The sequence below is a fragment of the Arachis ipaensis genome, chromosome B8 (assembly GCF_059453495.1).
Source record: "Arachis ipaensis isolate K30076 ecotype BB chromosome B8, ASM5945349v1, whole genome shotgun sequence".
In the NCBI taxonomy this organism is placed as follows: domain Eukaryota; kingdom Viridiplantae; phylum Streptophyta; class Magnoliopsida; order Fabales; family Fabaceae; genus Arachis; species Arachis ipaensis.
This window is the reverse complement of record NC_142443.1, coordinates 115,574,339-115,587,258: the sequence shown is the minus strand read 5'-3', so window position 1 is coordinate 115,587,258 and position 12,920 is coordinate 115,574,339. Positions and strand designations below refer to the sequence as shown.

At 36.4% G+C, this 12,920-nt stretch overlaps 2 protein-coding genes across 15 annotated transcripts; one reads left to right on the top strand and one right to left on the bottom strand.

Annotated features, from left to right (window-relative positions):
• Nucleotides 1-357: 357 nt before the first annotated feature.
• On the bottom strand, nucleotides 358-7,711 carry LOC107613317 (phosphatidylinositol N-acetylglucosaminyltransferase subunit A). 14 transcript variants are annotated; one of them, XR_015896335.1, is made up of 12 exons: nucleotides 6,989-7,711; nucleotides 6,286-6,858; nucleotides 5,796-5,950; nucleotides 5,507-5,597; nucleotides 5,227-5,343; nucleotides 5,037-5,140; nucleotides 4,547-4,637; nucleotides 4,204-4,456; nucleotides 3,479-3,639; nucleotides 2,501-3,185; nucleotides 836-944; nucleotides 358-708 (listed from the first exon to the last, which is right to left on the bottom strand). XR_015896335.1 is itself a non-coding variant. In XM_088496727.1 (9 exons), exons 1-8 carry the CDS (start codon nucleotides 7,103-7,105, stop codon nucleotides 4,376-4,378), a joined length of 1,329 nt encoding a protein of 442 aa, XP_088352853.1. In that variant the 5' UTR covers nucleotides 7,106-7,711; the 3' UTR covers nucleotides 3,968-4,297; nucleotides 4,373-4,375. The 14 variants fall into 14 exon arrangements, 2 of the variants coding, with proteins under 2 accessions (XP_088352853.1, XP_088352854.1); XR_015896333.1 differs by having other exon boundaries at nucleotides 358-2,012; nucleotides 2,501-2,719; nucleotides 4,204-4,297; nucleotides 4,373-4,456; XR_015896338.1 differs by lacking the exons at nucleotides 358-708; nucleotides 836-944 and having other exon boundaries at nucleotides 2,324-2,719; nucleotides 4,204-4,297; nucleotides 4,373-4,456; nucleotides 6,989-7,169; nucleotides 7,261-7,711.
• LOC148549342 (uncharacterized) lies at nucleotides 7,711-9,729 on the top strand. The gene is made up of 3 exons (XM_088495723.1): nucleotides 7,711-8,453; nucleotides 9,046-9,319; nucleotides 9,521-9,729. Exons 1-3 carry the CDS (start codon nucleotides 8,385-8,387, stop codon nucleotides 9,565-9,567), a joined length of 390 nt encoding a protein of 129 aa, XP_088351849.1. The 5' UTR covers nucleotides 7,711-8,384; the 3' UTR covers nucleotides 9,568-9,729.
• Nucleotides 9,730-12,920: the final 3,191 nt, after the last annotated feature.

Sequence of the window (12,920 nt, the reverse complement as noted above, 5' to 3'; positions counted from 1 at the left end):
AGAAAAAAAATCTTGTAACTTTTTTTTTTCAGCATAATGAGCTCTAATATCACATGCTAATGTAGTCTGCAAAAAAATTTTGAATCTTGCTTGTAGGACATGCACATCGGAATTTCAGACTCTCAACAAACCAAAATGGTATGTCCTCCACAACAAACATTTTCAAAAGTGTTGTTCGAGCCTCTTTTTGGTCAAATTTGAGAGCGAACTAGATAAATTTGAAACACCACACTCATTTATACTCAGTGTGATTGTCTTTTTGTTTCTTTTGTTCGAATCGGTTAGAATTTAACATATTCTTAAATGACTACCCATTAAGCTGGTTTCATTTCCATATTGTATTAAGTTACCATAATATTTGCATTTAGACTTTTTCTCGATAACATTCTCTATTTCAAAATGATCCCAAACAATTGACCAATTTTTACAAACATTTGACAATAGAAAAGATGGTTGAGTACTAGTGGACAATCATGGTGCCTCAATATTATTGTTATCAGTTGTTCATATCCTGACCCAATGGATAAAAGACAAGCCCAATAAAGAGAAAAGGTCCGACTCACAGAGGGGGGCCTCCAATCTATACCCGACCTCTTTAAGGAGGTCGAATACCGTGAAAAGAGCCCAGCTCTGCTTGTCCAAGCAAGTAACTGCCTCCGCGAATCTTTTCTACTATCTCTATCTTCTCTAAAAGATATGTCTCAACAACTCCCAAGATAAAGGAAACAATCATCCACCCATAAAGGTGGAACTACTCCAACAAAGGTGGTTAGCATTCTACTATAAATACACTGACATTCCTGAACTATAATTTACGTTCTAATCTAAAAAAAACCTGCCTAAAACCCTAGTTGACTTAAGCATTGGAGTCTCTTGCAGTTACCACCTCCACCTCCTCACGAGGAATTCAGACGGCGGCACCTCGACACCAAATAAGTCGAACACTGTCTCATAAGGGATCTAGACCTCACGTTCAGGCTCATATTAATATTTCAGAAGACCAGAGGACCCTCGGAACATCAGTCATCTTGTTATGCATATAATATAAGGCCAATATTAATAAAGCCAACTTATTTTTCTTTTTCAGTGTTAACTCTCTTTTAATTTAATTAGACAAATAAAGAAGAAAAGTCTAACAGGCAATAATACAATATAAAAATACACTATAGCTAATACGATACTTTATAATTCATGAATTTAGAAATAAAAAAACCAACCAGGAACGTGATCTAAATTTTACATATAAGTATCTAATCAAAAACTGAAATTGAATTAGCAAGCAATGACTTACCTAAGGTAATTGCTAGCAAGAGCAAATAGGACAAGGTGATAACACTATTTGAAATGTAAGACAACAATCAATAAAATTGATTATTATGGATTTAAATTGCACCATGAATCTATCTCCGGTACTCTTTGGATTTAAATTACACCATGAATCTCATTATCCTTATTATGGATTATTGACAAATACACCAATGGATATAAGATTGAACTGCAACAAAGCATGAATTTTCAGAGCATTTTCGAGGGGTGAAAAGTTGACAAATGTATAACTTCTACCACAGACAACACCAATAGGCACATTACAAACATTTGAATCAAAGTCCATCACATCGTAAATAACATTAAATGATAGGATTGTTTTGCGATAAATTATGAATAATTCCTTTAAACTTGGCCTTGCCAAAGTCAAAGGATTTTAACTTTGATTTTTTTTTTTTGTTTAGTAAGCAATCCGTTATCATTATAAAATACACCAACCATCAGTAAAACTTATAAGAGCTATAAATTTTCATTCAACACACCAAAGTAAAAAAACACCATGGAAAGCTAATAGTTTCCCTTGATGAAGTCTAGCAAATATAAGGATGTCAATGAGGCGGGGCGGGAGATGCCTCCCCGTCCCCGTCCCCGCCCCCAGAATTGATCCCCGCCATGGGGGGATAATTATCCCCATCCCCGTTTCCTGCGTTTCCCGTGTTTTCTACAGGGACCCATTCCCCATCTCCCTATGTTCAACATTTATAATTTTATATGAAAATTATAGTAAAAATTTTAAAAACAAAAAATAAACTACAAAACATTATTACAAAGACACAAACATATTTTATCCAAGATTATAAGTCCAGAAATACAACATAGCAAATCATATTTCATAAAACATAATCAATCAGCAAAAACGGCAAAAACAAAGAGGGATAAACTATAAATCAGCAAAAACAACACATAATAGAGAAGATTATACAAAGAACACATAACAGATTATACAAATTAAGATTTTAAACTGCAATAAATCAGTAAAAAAGGCAAAAAACACAAAGGGATAAATTATAAACTTCAATAAATCAACAAAAAAACACATAACAGAGCATATTATTCAATATTCAGAAAACACAACTGATTATACAGAGGAGGAGTATGAAACCCTAACTATTTCATAATTATAAACCCTATATGTCTAATTGTTTCGGATACATAGAAGGAGAGAGAATCAAACCTGAAGTCAAGTGGATGGAGAGGAGGAAGAGGATTGGAAGAGGGGCAACCGGTGGCTGCTGCAATGTCAGCAGCGATGCTCTCCAGTAGACAACGAGCAGCGAAGAGAGGGCGGAGCAGTGGAATGCGACGGTGGAGAGGGGAGAATGGACGCGGCGACAGTGACGAGAATGGACGCAATCACGCAGACGCAGGAGTGGAGAGGGGAAGGACACCGTGCCTGAAAAGAGAGAACGACGCGGTGAAGCTGTGAGGGTGATGGCTTGGTAACGGTAAGCATTGAGCAGGAGGAGTGACCGGTGGCAATTGGCAAGGAGGGTTTGGTGCTATGGCTGTGACTATGGACACAGCTATGGGAGTTTTGAACTTTTCTGGAGAGTTGGGGTTTGGGGACGGTGCTAAGTGGAGTAGTAAGAGAGAAGGGAAGACATTCAATAAGGTAGGGTTAGGATTTTCAATAAGTGAAATTACTAAAAAGTTCCTATATTAGAAACAAATTAAGGGTATTTAAGTAAAACTCAAGAATTCGGAGAATTATCTGGGACGGGGTGGGGATCCCCACTGGAGTCCCCGCGCCTATCTTGGGAGGATTTTAGTCCCATCCCCATCCCCACTGGGAAAATTCCCCGCCTCCCCATTGGGCGCAGTCCCCACGGGGATCCCGCGCTTCGGAGAATTTTGATACCCTGCAAATACTATATAAATTTGAACATCTTTTAAGTCTGAATTTCTTGTTGCATATTTAAATCAATACAGTATCACTTAAAGAGAAAAGAAGAGCTTTAAATCTATGTTTTCTGCTCTATTCATGATTCCATCTCAATAACCTTCACATTACAACTAGCAATTAGGGGCACCAAAATCAAAACAAGCAAAGACCCCTAATTCCCACGTAATTTATGAATTTCAAGACTAATCCTAATAATTAGGGTAGAAGCTTTCAATCCCAATAAACATAAGTCCAAACATCATTACCTACCTCATTCTCTCCCTCCAAGTCTCATTTTCCGAAGCCACAAAGCTATCAACACTTTTCTAGAGCGTTGGTACCCCAAGAGGAAAGGCGGATGGCGGAACAGAGCGGCGGTGCAGCGACGATCCAAAGAGAAAGAAGAAGAGGCTGTGTGTGTTAATGGTGAACTGCAAAACCAAACTCAATGTCAAATTCATATTAGAATTTTTTTTTTTATTTTGGATCTAAATTTGGATCTGGTTCTGGATCCAGATCTGAAACAGTTTAAATGGTTTGGATTAAAAAACTAAACTACAAAATCCATATAATTTGGTTGACTTCTTTTTATTTATTACTGGTTTTAAATTTGGATCTTTTTGCCCAGCCCTAACAGTGTTATGACCAAAAACAAAACCATTAAGTGTAAGTTAACATGTCAAGCCAAATTTGTAAAGCAATTTAGGCAGTCAATTAAACTAGCCCAATCAATAAGCATACATATAGAGTCAATAGAACTATCTCAAACATAATTTTCATTACATGGAAGAGAGGATCTTTCTTGTGGGAATATTTCCGAGGAACAAAAACTGGAAGTCGCAAATTCTCGTGGAAGAAAGAACCTAAACTCTAAGCACCTCATAGAAAAAATAAATAAATCGTGATTTCAATTCCAAAGACCAAATTGACATGTTTGATTACTAAACAAAGTAAATGCTAACACATTGACACTATGTCACTAACAAAGCTTCTACCTTGGCTCACTACAATCTAAATGGCAATCCACATGCTTCATGCCTCTGATTTCTGGTGCAGAAGCTGCGTAGTCCAGCGATGCAACGAAGCCAACTGAACAATAAAATATTCTCTTTATATTCTGCATTGCAGACTAGACAGTAATGAAAATTCAGTATCACAACACACGTTTCATTCGGTTTCTTGCAATGTCTCTTTGTTGGAGATGTGTGGAAGAGTTAAATCTGGCATCTCCTCAATGTCCTCTGCAGGCTAATAAAGTAGAAATGCAAGTAGTATGCTTATAGGCTAAAAACATAAATAAGCTAAAAATGGCAAGGATATCTAAGGCCACTAGCTTACCTGCCATAGTTCCAATAGCCGCCAAAACAAAAAATCAACTATCATAACCAGGAAAAACAGCTTGCCTGCCCACACTCCGCAATAAAGGTATCTGACAGAACATAGACTATCAGTTTCTACTAGAACTAGCCCCTTCATTCCTTAAGTATGCTTTGATATCCAATTGACATCAATCTTTGAATGGAAGAGAAAAATCCAGAAATAATAATCAGCTTCATGTTCTGTTTCTTAATTTAGTAATCCAAAAATTTGTCCGCATAGCAAGAATAAATATAATAGTGTAGATACTAAATGAAAAACCTAATGATTCCTTGCTTTGCCAGCTACCAACCCAACTAAACTATGTTAGAAGCAGAACAAGTAATTTTATCCTCAAGTAATCAACAAATCACATAAAAAGAATAAAAACCAGATTTCCCTTTACAACTTTAAAGTGAAAAGTATACAATACCATTACAATGAAATTCAACATATAATGTTAAGAATGTACCGTGAGAGCCGTTCAAGTAGATTTTGATTGGGGCACTTCAAAGCACGATCATATACAATTTCAGTCCTTTTGGCAACATCATGCCAGTTATAGAGTTCCCTCATCTACAAAAAGGAAAAAAGAAAAAAAATTAAAAAAGAACTAGTTTTTACCAATTGAATCAGGGACGTATCCCTCAAACAACAATCACCCGGTGGTGCATGACTTGTGGATCAACTTTTGGCAGCATTGATATTGCCCTTTCAATCGCAAGCACCATATCACCAGGATCAGGTTCTGCCAAAATGATCATGTCATCTGGTAAAACCTATACAGCAAAGAAGTGAATCCATATCAATCCTTGCAAGACAGCATTCCAAAATTGTGGAATTGGAAAGAAACAGATTTTTGTAAGAAAAATTAAACTAATCAAAGAATAAAGAGCATTTATTCTCATACTGAACAGGTAAAAGAAGGAAAGTTGCACCCACCTCGGGAACTCCTCCAACACGTGTGCTAACTGTTAACAATCCACAACTAGCAGCCTCTAATATGGCTATACAGAAAGCTTCAGTTAAGGAACTGAAATAATTCAAACATTATTAATGAATGACAATAGATATGGATTGTAAAATGACCTGAATGTTGAAGCTCTCAAAATGAAAATAACATAAGCTTCCAACATTGCTTGAATTCCAAAATTAGACAACATGGTGACATGTACAATTCTAATATCATCATTGGAAAGCTTAAAAAGAGGAAAATATAAGGAAGCAGAACCTGTTTAAGAAGATGTGTCCTGATATTAGAACAGATCGGACTTGTGCATGTGGCACGGCTCCCAACATTTCAACTCGATCTTGAAGAGAATGTTTTTCTCTCATCTCCTCCAACCGCACACGCTTAGGTCCATCACCTCCAACAATGAAACGAACCTACAATTCCAATTATCATCAGAAAGCAATGTGCAAACTCCTTGGGAATGCTGTGGCCTCTCAAGGTTCTATAGGTACTCACATATTTAACATCCCACTACAGCTTTGAAAAGCAGGATTTAGACTTTTACACAAAAGCAATATAACTTATACGGAGCAATAATAGGGCAAGAACCATAGAGAAATTGAACCAAACAAAAACATTGCAATTTGAAGTACCGCAGAGAAAGGTCAAACCATTCCCACAAGGGACCTTAGCATGGAATTACACTCAAAATATGTCATCCAAGAAAAACCAAAAATTTTTTTCCTTTTTTTTTCTATCATCTACTCACATTGGGATGTAGACGGCATACATCTGGAATGACTTCAACAAGCAAATCTGCTCCCTTGCGATAAACCAACCGGCTAATAACAACAATAACAATCTCCGAGCGGCTCGGCTGCACCACCGCTGGCTTGAACATTGCAGTGTCCACAGCATTAGGTATAACAAAAACCTTCTCCGGGGGCAGCCCCGACCGCAACACTGTATTCTCCTTGCTCGTATGCGAAACACATATGGCCTGACTCACATCAGCCAATGTAAACTGCAAGACCTTGTTCATATGTATGCTTCCAGCATCCGAAAATCCATAGAGAGAATGATCCGTGAATACAACCCTGTACCCCATGGTTCTAGAATGCATGAGAGCTTCATGACAGAGAGTGGAAAATGCTTGATGTCCATGGACAATAGTGATTCTTTCTCGAATGAGAATGGTTCTAATAATGGGGAGTGAGGGAAATAGGGTTGGGAATGAGTTCTGCATAACAAAAGGCCTCCACGGAACATAGTAAACTTTCAAACCACCAGTCATGTATCTAACCCCAGATCGGTTTTCATATGCATGAGTTACAACCACTACCTGAATTCGATAATACTCGTATCATATATTTTTCTTTTAATTCATACAAATTACGAAAAAGAAATTAACAGCATAAGCAGTAGATCATTAACTAACAAATTGATTGAATTACAGAGAATGTGATTATGACCTTGTGGCCTAGCTTGAGTAAGCACTGAGAGAGATAATAGATGTGGTTCTCGACGCCACCAAAGTTGGGATAGAAAAAATCAGAGACCATCATGATTCTGTGCTTTTTTCTATCCATTGATTAACCTGCTAGGCCAGTCTTGACACTCGTTCGTTGGGATTATTGGAGAAGATGCCTGAGACTAAAATTTGATTGGGAGAATTAGAGAAACAAAACACACGTGAAGAGAAGATGAATAAGAAATAAGATTGTGAGTGAAGTGTCTCCCTGACCCAACCCAATCATAGAGTTTTTCATCCAATGGGGGATATAATTTATTTCATTTGGGCCTTGCTAGCGAATAAACACACGAGCCACCAGACCTGACACGGCGATCCATCTCTCTAGCGAATCTCGCCGGGAACAGCGCCTTGTCGAGCCTTGCGGAGAACGCAAAGTCGAACGCACCGTCGATGAACGGCGGGTTGTGAGGGTCAGCGCGCTGGACGAACGGCGGCGAACTAGTGGCTGGCGCCGGCGGAGACGCAGGGAACCTTGGAAGAGAGGAGAAGCAGCAGTTGGAGGCAGAGGAAGAAGGTGAGGCTGCTGAGGTCTAGGGTGAAAAATGAGGGTGTTTAACTTAATCTCCTCTCCTACTTGTATATTTGCTGTGGAACTTTCATCCAGGTGTCAACCTCACAAATTTTACTATTTTAGGAATAAAAAAAAAAGAAGGAATTAAAAAGGTAAACCACCGGGATCTTTTCCTCTCTCTGGCCTGCTTCCTCTCACTCTCTCTTTGGTTCCGCCCCGTTGCACTCCGAGCTGCGCCGGCATTCCTTCGTCGCCGTAGCACCCTACCGCATCGACGACATTGACACTTCTCTCTCTGCCTCTCTGGTCTGCTTCGTCGCACTTCATGTCGCGCCGGCTTTCCAAAAATGGCGAACACTTTCCATTTGTTAGATGACGACGCCGAGGACCCTTCACAGAAAATCGCCGCGGCGGCACCGGCGTCTCCACCCGAGAAGGGTTCAGCTGCGGCGGCTCAGCAGCAGAAGCAGCAAACTCAGTTGCCTTCTCAGGCTGGCGAGCATTCATGAAAATTGAATTTTGAAATTTGAAACTCAGCGGGGATTTTCCCAAAAGAATAGCTACATTGGATCCAGCAGCTACATTGGAAAGAGGGGAGAGTAAAAAAATGGAAGAAGAAAAGTAGTAGAGGGAGGAAGCAGAGAACGCGGGGGAGGAGGGAGCTCCTCTGCTGCCACAAGCGCCTGCTATTCGCCATGGTCACCGCCGGATAGAAAACCCTAAAGAGTTAAGTATTTTATCTTCACACCAGTGGATTTTAGAATTTACTTATCACATTTATTTCTTCAATTTTTATTTTTGAACTGTTTTGACCACTTCAAGAATGTTGGAATGCTTTTTCTCGGTGCCATCTCTGCTGCCGTCTTCATCTGGATACTCTATATTGGAAAAGGTTACTATTCTGAATTCCTGTCTATTGATTATAGTGTTGGATTGTGATTACAGCTGTTTTTATCTCTTGATTTACTTTTAGCACTATGTAGGGGAATGAAATAATGAACACCTAAATTTTTTAAATGGGTTTATGATGATTTGCGTTACATCCCTGATAGGTGTTGTTATTTTCGAATGGTTTCATAGTTGTCTATTTTATTTTCTTCTAACATTAATCCTCATGGTTTTTCTCATGAATTGGAAAACGGATTCAAGGCCTGTTTGCTGTGATATCAGTCTTTAATAAATTAATCTTCTCTTAGATATGAGTGTTCCATCTACTATAGTACTATGTAAGGCTCTGAATTGATATATATATAGTGAAAATGAAATTGTGATTGAATCAGAGTAAAAGAGCTTTGGTTCTGAGAATGTTGAATGTTATTACCGGAGGAGGAACCAATGGAAAAGTGTAGGAAAAAATCATTTGTATATATTCAGTTTCAAAGAATAGCTTGAGTAATATTGAATCTTTCCCCATTTCAAATCCAAGATTTGAATCTCTCTCTTGCTCTCATTCCTCATTTTGCTCTGCAGCTCTGAAGAAGTAGCTTCAAATTTTTTGGATTCATTTGGTGTTTATTTTCATTTGCTCCCCGTATTGGCACCGTCTACCTCTACCGCCTCAGATGATTTCCTCTCTGTCGAATACAAGAACTACAACAGCAACGCCAAAGTACAAGAACTACCAGCATAGGGTAGCCTGGTCCGACTCGCAGAAAGTACTAACCTTAACCTTACACAGTTCGCACTTCTTCATCATATCTACCTTCTCTGTTTTGAACCGTGTTCATCATGCCTCAACCTCAAAGAAGATACATTCAGGTGAGTTTTTTTCACTATTTTTCTTTTAAAAGCTTATATAATTGTTTACATCTACCAAATACTCTGTTATAAGGCTCTGAAATGGCAAATATATAGTGAAACACTACGTATTCTTTGCAATTGTGATTGAATCAGAGTAAAAGAGTTTTGATTTTGGTCAAAATTACCTATCTTTACTAACCCATGTTCCCACCGAAACAGATAAGAAGAAAGCTAGGGGCCTTCCACGAAATGGAAGCCAAGGTTGACAAAGAGATGGACGGTGTTTAAGGTTTTTATTTTCCCCTAAAATCAGATTTTCATTTATTTAAGTTGATTTGTTTCATCGTATCTGTTAATTTTTATTGAAGATGGAAACCTGACTTTTACCCTTCAGGAGGCAAATTGAGACAGTTAATTTCTTTTCTCAATATTTCTTTTCTATATGTGAAATCACTTGATATGTTGTGGTATGTAATTCTAAAGGTGTAAACTAGACAAAATTTAAATGGAAAAATATAAGCTGATTGTTGATAAGCTGTGATCTGTGGTTGGAAAGTGTGATGGAATTGACTGAGATTATAGTGTTGTGGTAACATGTCGGTAGATGAAGAGATTATGCAGAGTTCCTAACTAATGCTATTTCTACGTATTTTTAAAATTAAATATATTTTCTCATATCTAATTAATGAGCTTTGTTTTTTATAATTGCAGCTGGATTATTAGTATCAAGAAATTAAATATATTCTCATATCTAATTAATGAGCAACATTGTGCGTTGGATTGGACTGACAATAGCTTAGTGGTTAGTAGAATCACTACTTTTCTTGACAAATGATATTTGAGAAGAGAAAAAATCTCATTGATCTTGAGACAGATATGAGGAAGAATAATTTTACTAACTTATATGTTTAGTTGTAGATAATTACCAGCTAATTGAATTTAGCAAACAGCTTTCTTTTAACATAGTAATTCACAGAAATGTGTATTCAAGCTGTGTGTGTTGTCACTGTATGTCCTTCAAGATGTTATTTTACAGTTATAAGTTGGGTTTACCCATGACTCTTCACTAAACAAAGCTCAAAGCTGCAAGAATGCACATTTATGTCAGAAAAGGCAGTCAAATTATCAGCATAGCAAAGATGCGCGCCCTGGGAGAGGAACGAGAAATACCCAGGTAGGAATACAACAATCTTTCTATAAATCTTGGATTATGAATTTATGAAAAGTAAATTATATGATAGAATCTAGCATACGGAGTACATCATTTTCTGTAAGATACATTGACTATGTGGCTAATTTACAAGCATGGAGGATAAAACTTTTGAAACATAAAATTAAAATTAAATATCAAAATACATGGACCACTGCAATTGCAAAAATACATAGACCACTAAGTTGAACATTAGAATTTACTACCAAATTGTGAATATTTTGAGCTTTTTTTTTTTTTCATTTGTTTTAGACACTATCTTTTTGGCTTTTGAGATGATGCATGATGATAGGATACTATTTAGCATTTTTGAAGAAATGAATTTATATATAGAGAATATGATTTTATATGAAGAAATCTTAGACTATAAGACATGGTATTAACTAGCCTTTTAATTACATATATCTTACATTAGGATTGATTTACTTCTCTCCTTTTCTTTTCCCGTTCTCTTTTTTGTACTTCTTTGGACATCTGTTTGATTCTACAAAGCGATATCAATGCAAGTTTATAGATAGCTATATTAATCTGTAAAAATTAATTCAAAGCATCCAAACAATAGGAAAAATAAAAATGGTTAATATTCAAAATGATGCCTAAAGAGATCATGTATATGTTAATGAAGCTTTTCAAAAACTGTCTAAATTTAATTTACCAAATATATTAACGTAAGTCAAGTTTGTCTTTTAATTAACTTTTTATTAATACAAGTATTTTTTATTAAATTGAAAGTTAAAATTTTCAAAAATCCAATTAAATTATATATATAGTTTTTGTATAGCTGTAAGGTTAGTGATATGTAATGATATGGCAGCAGATGGGAGAATACACATATACGAGGGGAAGAAAAAATTGCTTGGTGCAATTTCCTTCTATGCAGTTTAATAACAAATTGTGCTCTGTAATCGTGTATTTCAATATTAAAAACAAAATAAAACTGATTAAATGGATTGCCAACGAAGTCTTCTTTGTATCCTCTGTTGTGTGTGTGATCGTAGTAATGCTACCGAATGTAGTAGGCCGATGCTGCTGTTAGAAGAGTGTCTGGTGAAGGAAAGATGGTGGCAAGTGGAAGATAGAGTGGTTCAGAAGAAGAGGAGAGGAAGGAGGAGCCAGTTGAGGGTGAGAACATGATCAAGCACCAAATGAAGACTGCTTTATAGTTGGAAGTTCTGTAGAAAACTTATGCTGGTAAGTGAAAGTATTTTAGCCATTTTTGAACAGTATTGTAATATTCCTTTTCTTTTGTTGGTTTTTTTCCACTGTTTTAGTGGGTTGTGAAGTTAATTTTTTGTTGAAACATGACACTGTTGTAGTGTTGTGCATTTCTTTGGTTCGGGGAGGCTTACCTTTCAGAGTTGTACATGCAAGTGCTCAATATTCATGGTAGGTAGATTTAGCATCTTAAAACAAATATTCCTATATCAGCAATTCCACTCATCTATTTAATTATTTTTTACAGATTTTTTAAAATAAAAAAAACTAAGATAACATTCTTAGCACACTTATATGTCCATATAGGACCAATGTACACAGAATTTTTTGTTGTTATTTTTCAGCACATCTGAAATTGTGCAATTCAGATTGAAAAAGTATTAATTGAAATTGTCTTAAATAAACAGTAATTTTCTATTATTAGAAAGTTAAAAAGTTAAACAAGCTTAGGCATTTCTGATGAATCTTCAATTGACTTTATTTATTTATTTTCTCGGTTTAAATACCTAAATGTTGTAGTATGAACTGTGTGATACTGTGGTCAATCAAAGAAGGGGAGGACCTTCATTGTTTTAAATACAAAATAAGGAGCAGCATTATAAAAAAGGTGAATAGGATGGACGAAATCCAAATAAACAAATAGGTTAACTAAAATTAATAAAGACTCTTACTGAATGGAAAGAAGTCAACAAATAAATCCGTGTGGGCAAAAAAACCTTTTTAAATTCGGCTGAAAACTTTTGCTACCTCTTTTTAAATTCGGAACTTCAACTAAGAAACAGATTCAATTCGTTGACTTACTATAGTCGTGTAAGTGATGTTGTGAAAATACTTTAGTGACGGTAACATCATTATTCCTTTTGCTTGATTCTTTAGGTTACACTTAGTAAGGATGAAAGTTATTACTTTATAAATGAGAATTGAAACTTAATTTGTAAACAGGACACTTGGTTGCTGACAAATGAATTTATGCCGGTATAGAAATTATCAAATGATCAATCGTAGTATAGTCTAAACCGACGCAAAATCCTTTATCAAACAAATCTACAATCTATATCCGAGAGTACTAGTCTCCCGAGTCGTTCTCCCTTGGAATTGCCAAAGTGTGCATCTTATTGATTTAGTAAGCCTTGTTGGAATTCTTTGAAGGTTTTAGCAAAGTAACGAGAAACAAACAATCAATTATCAAAAGAC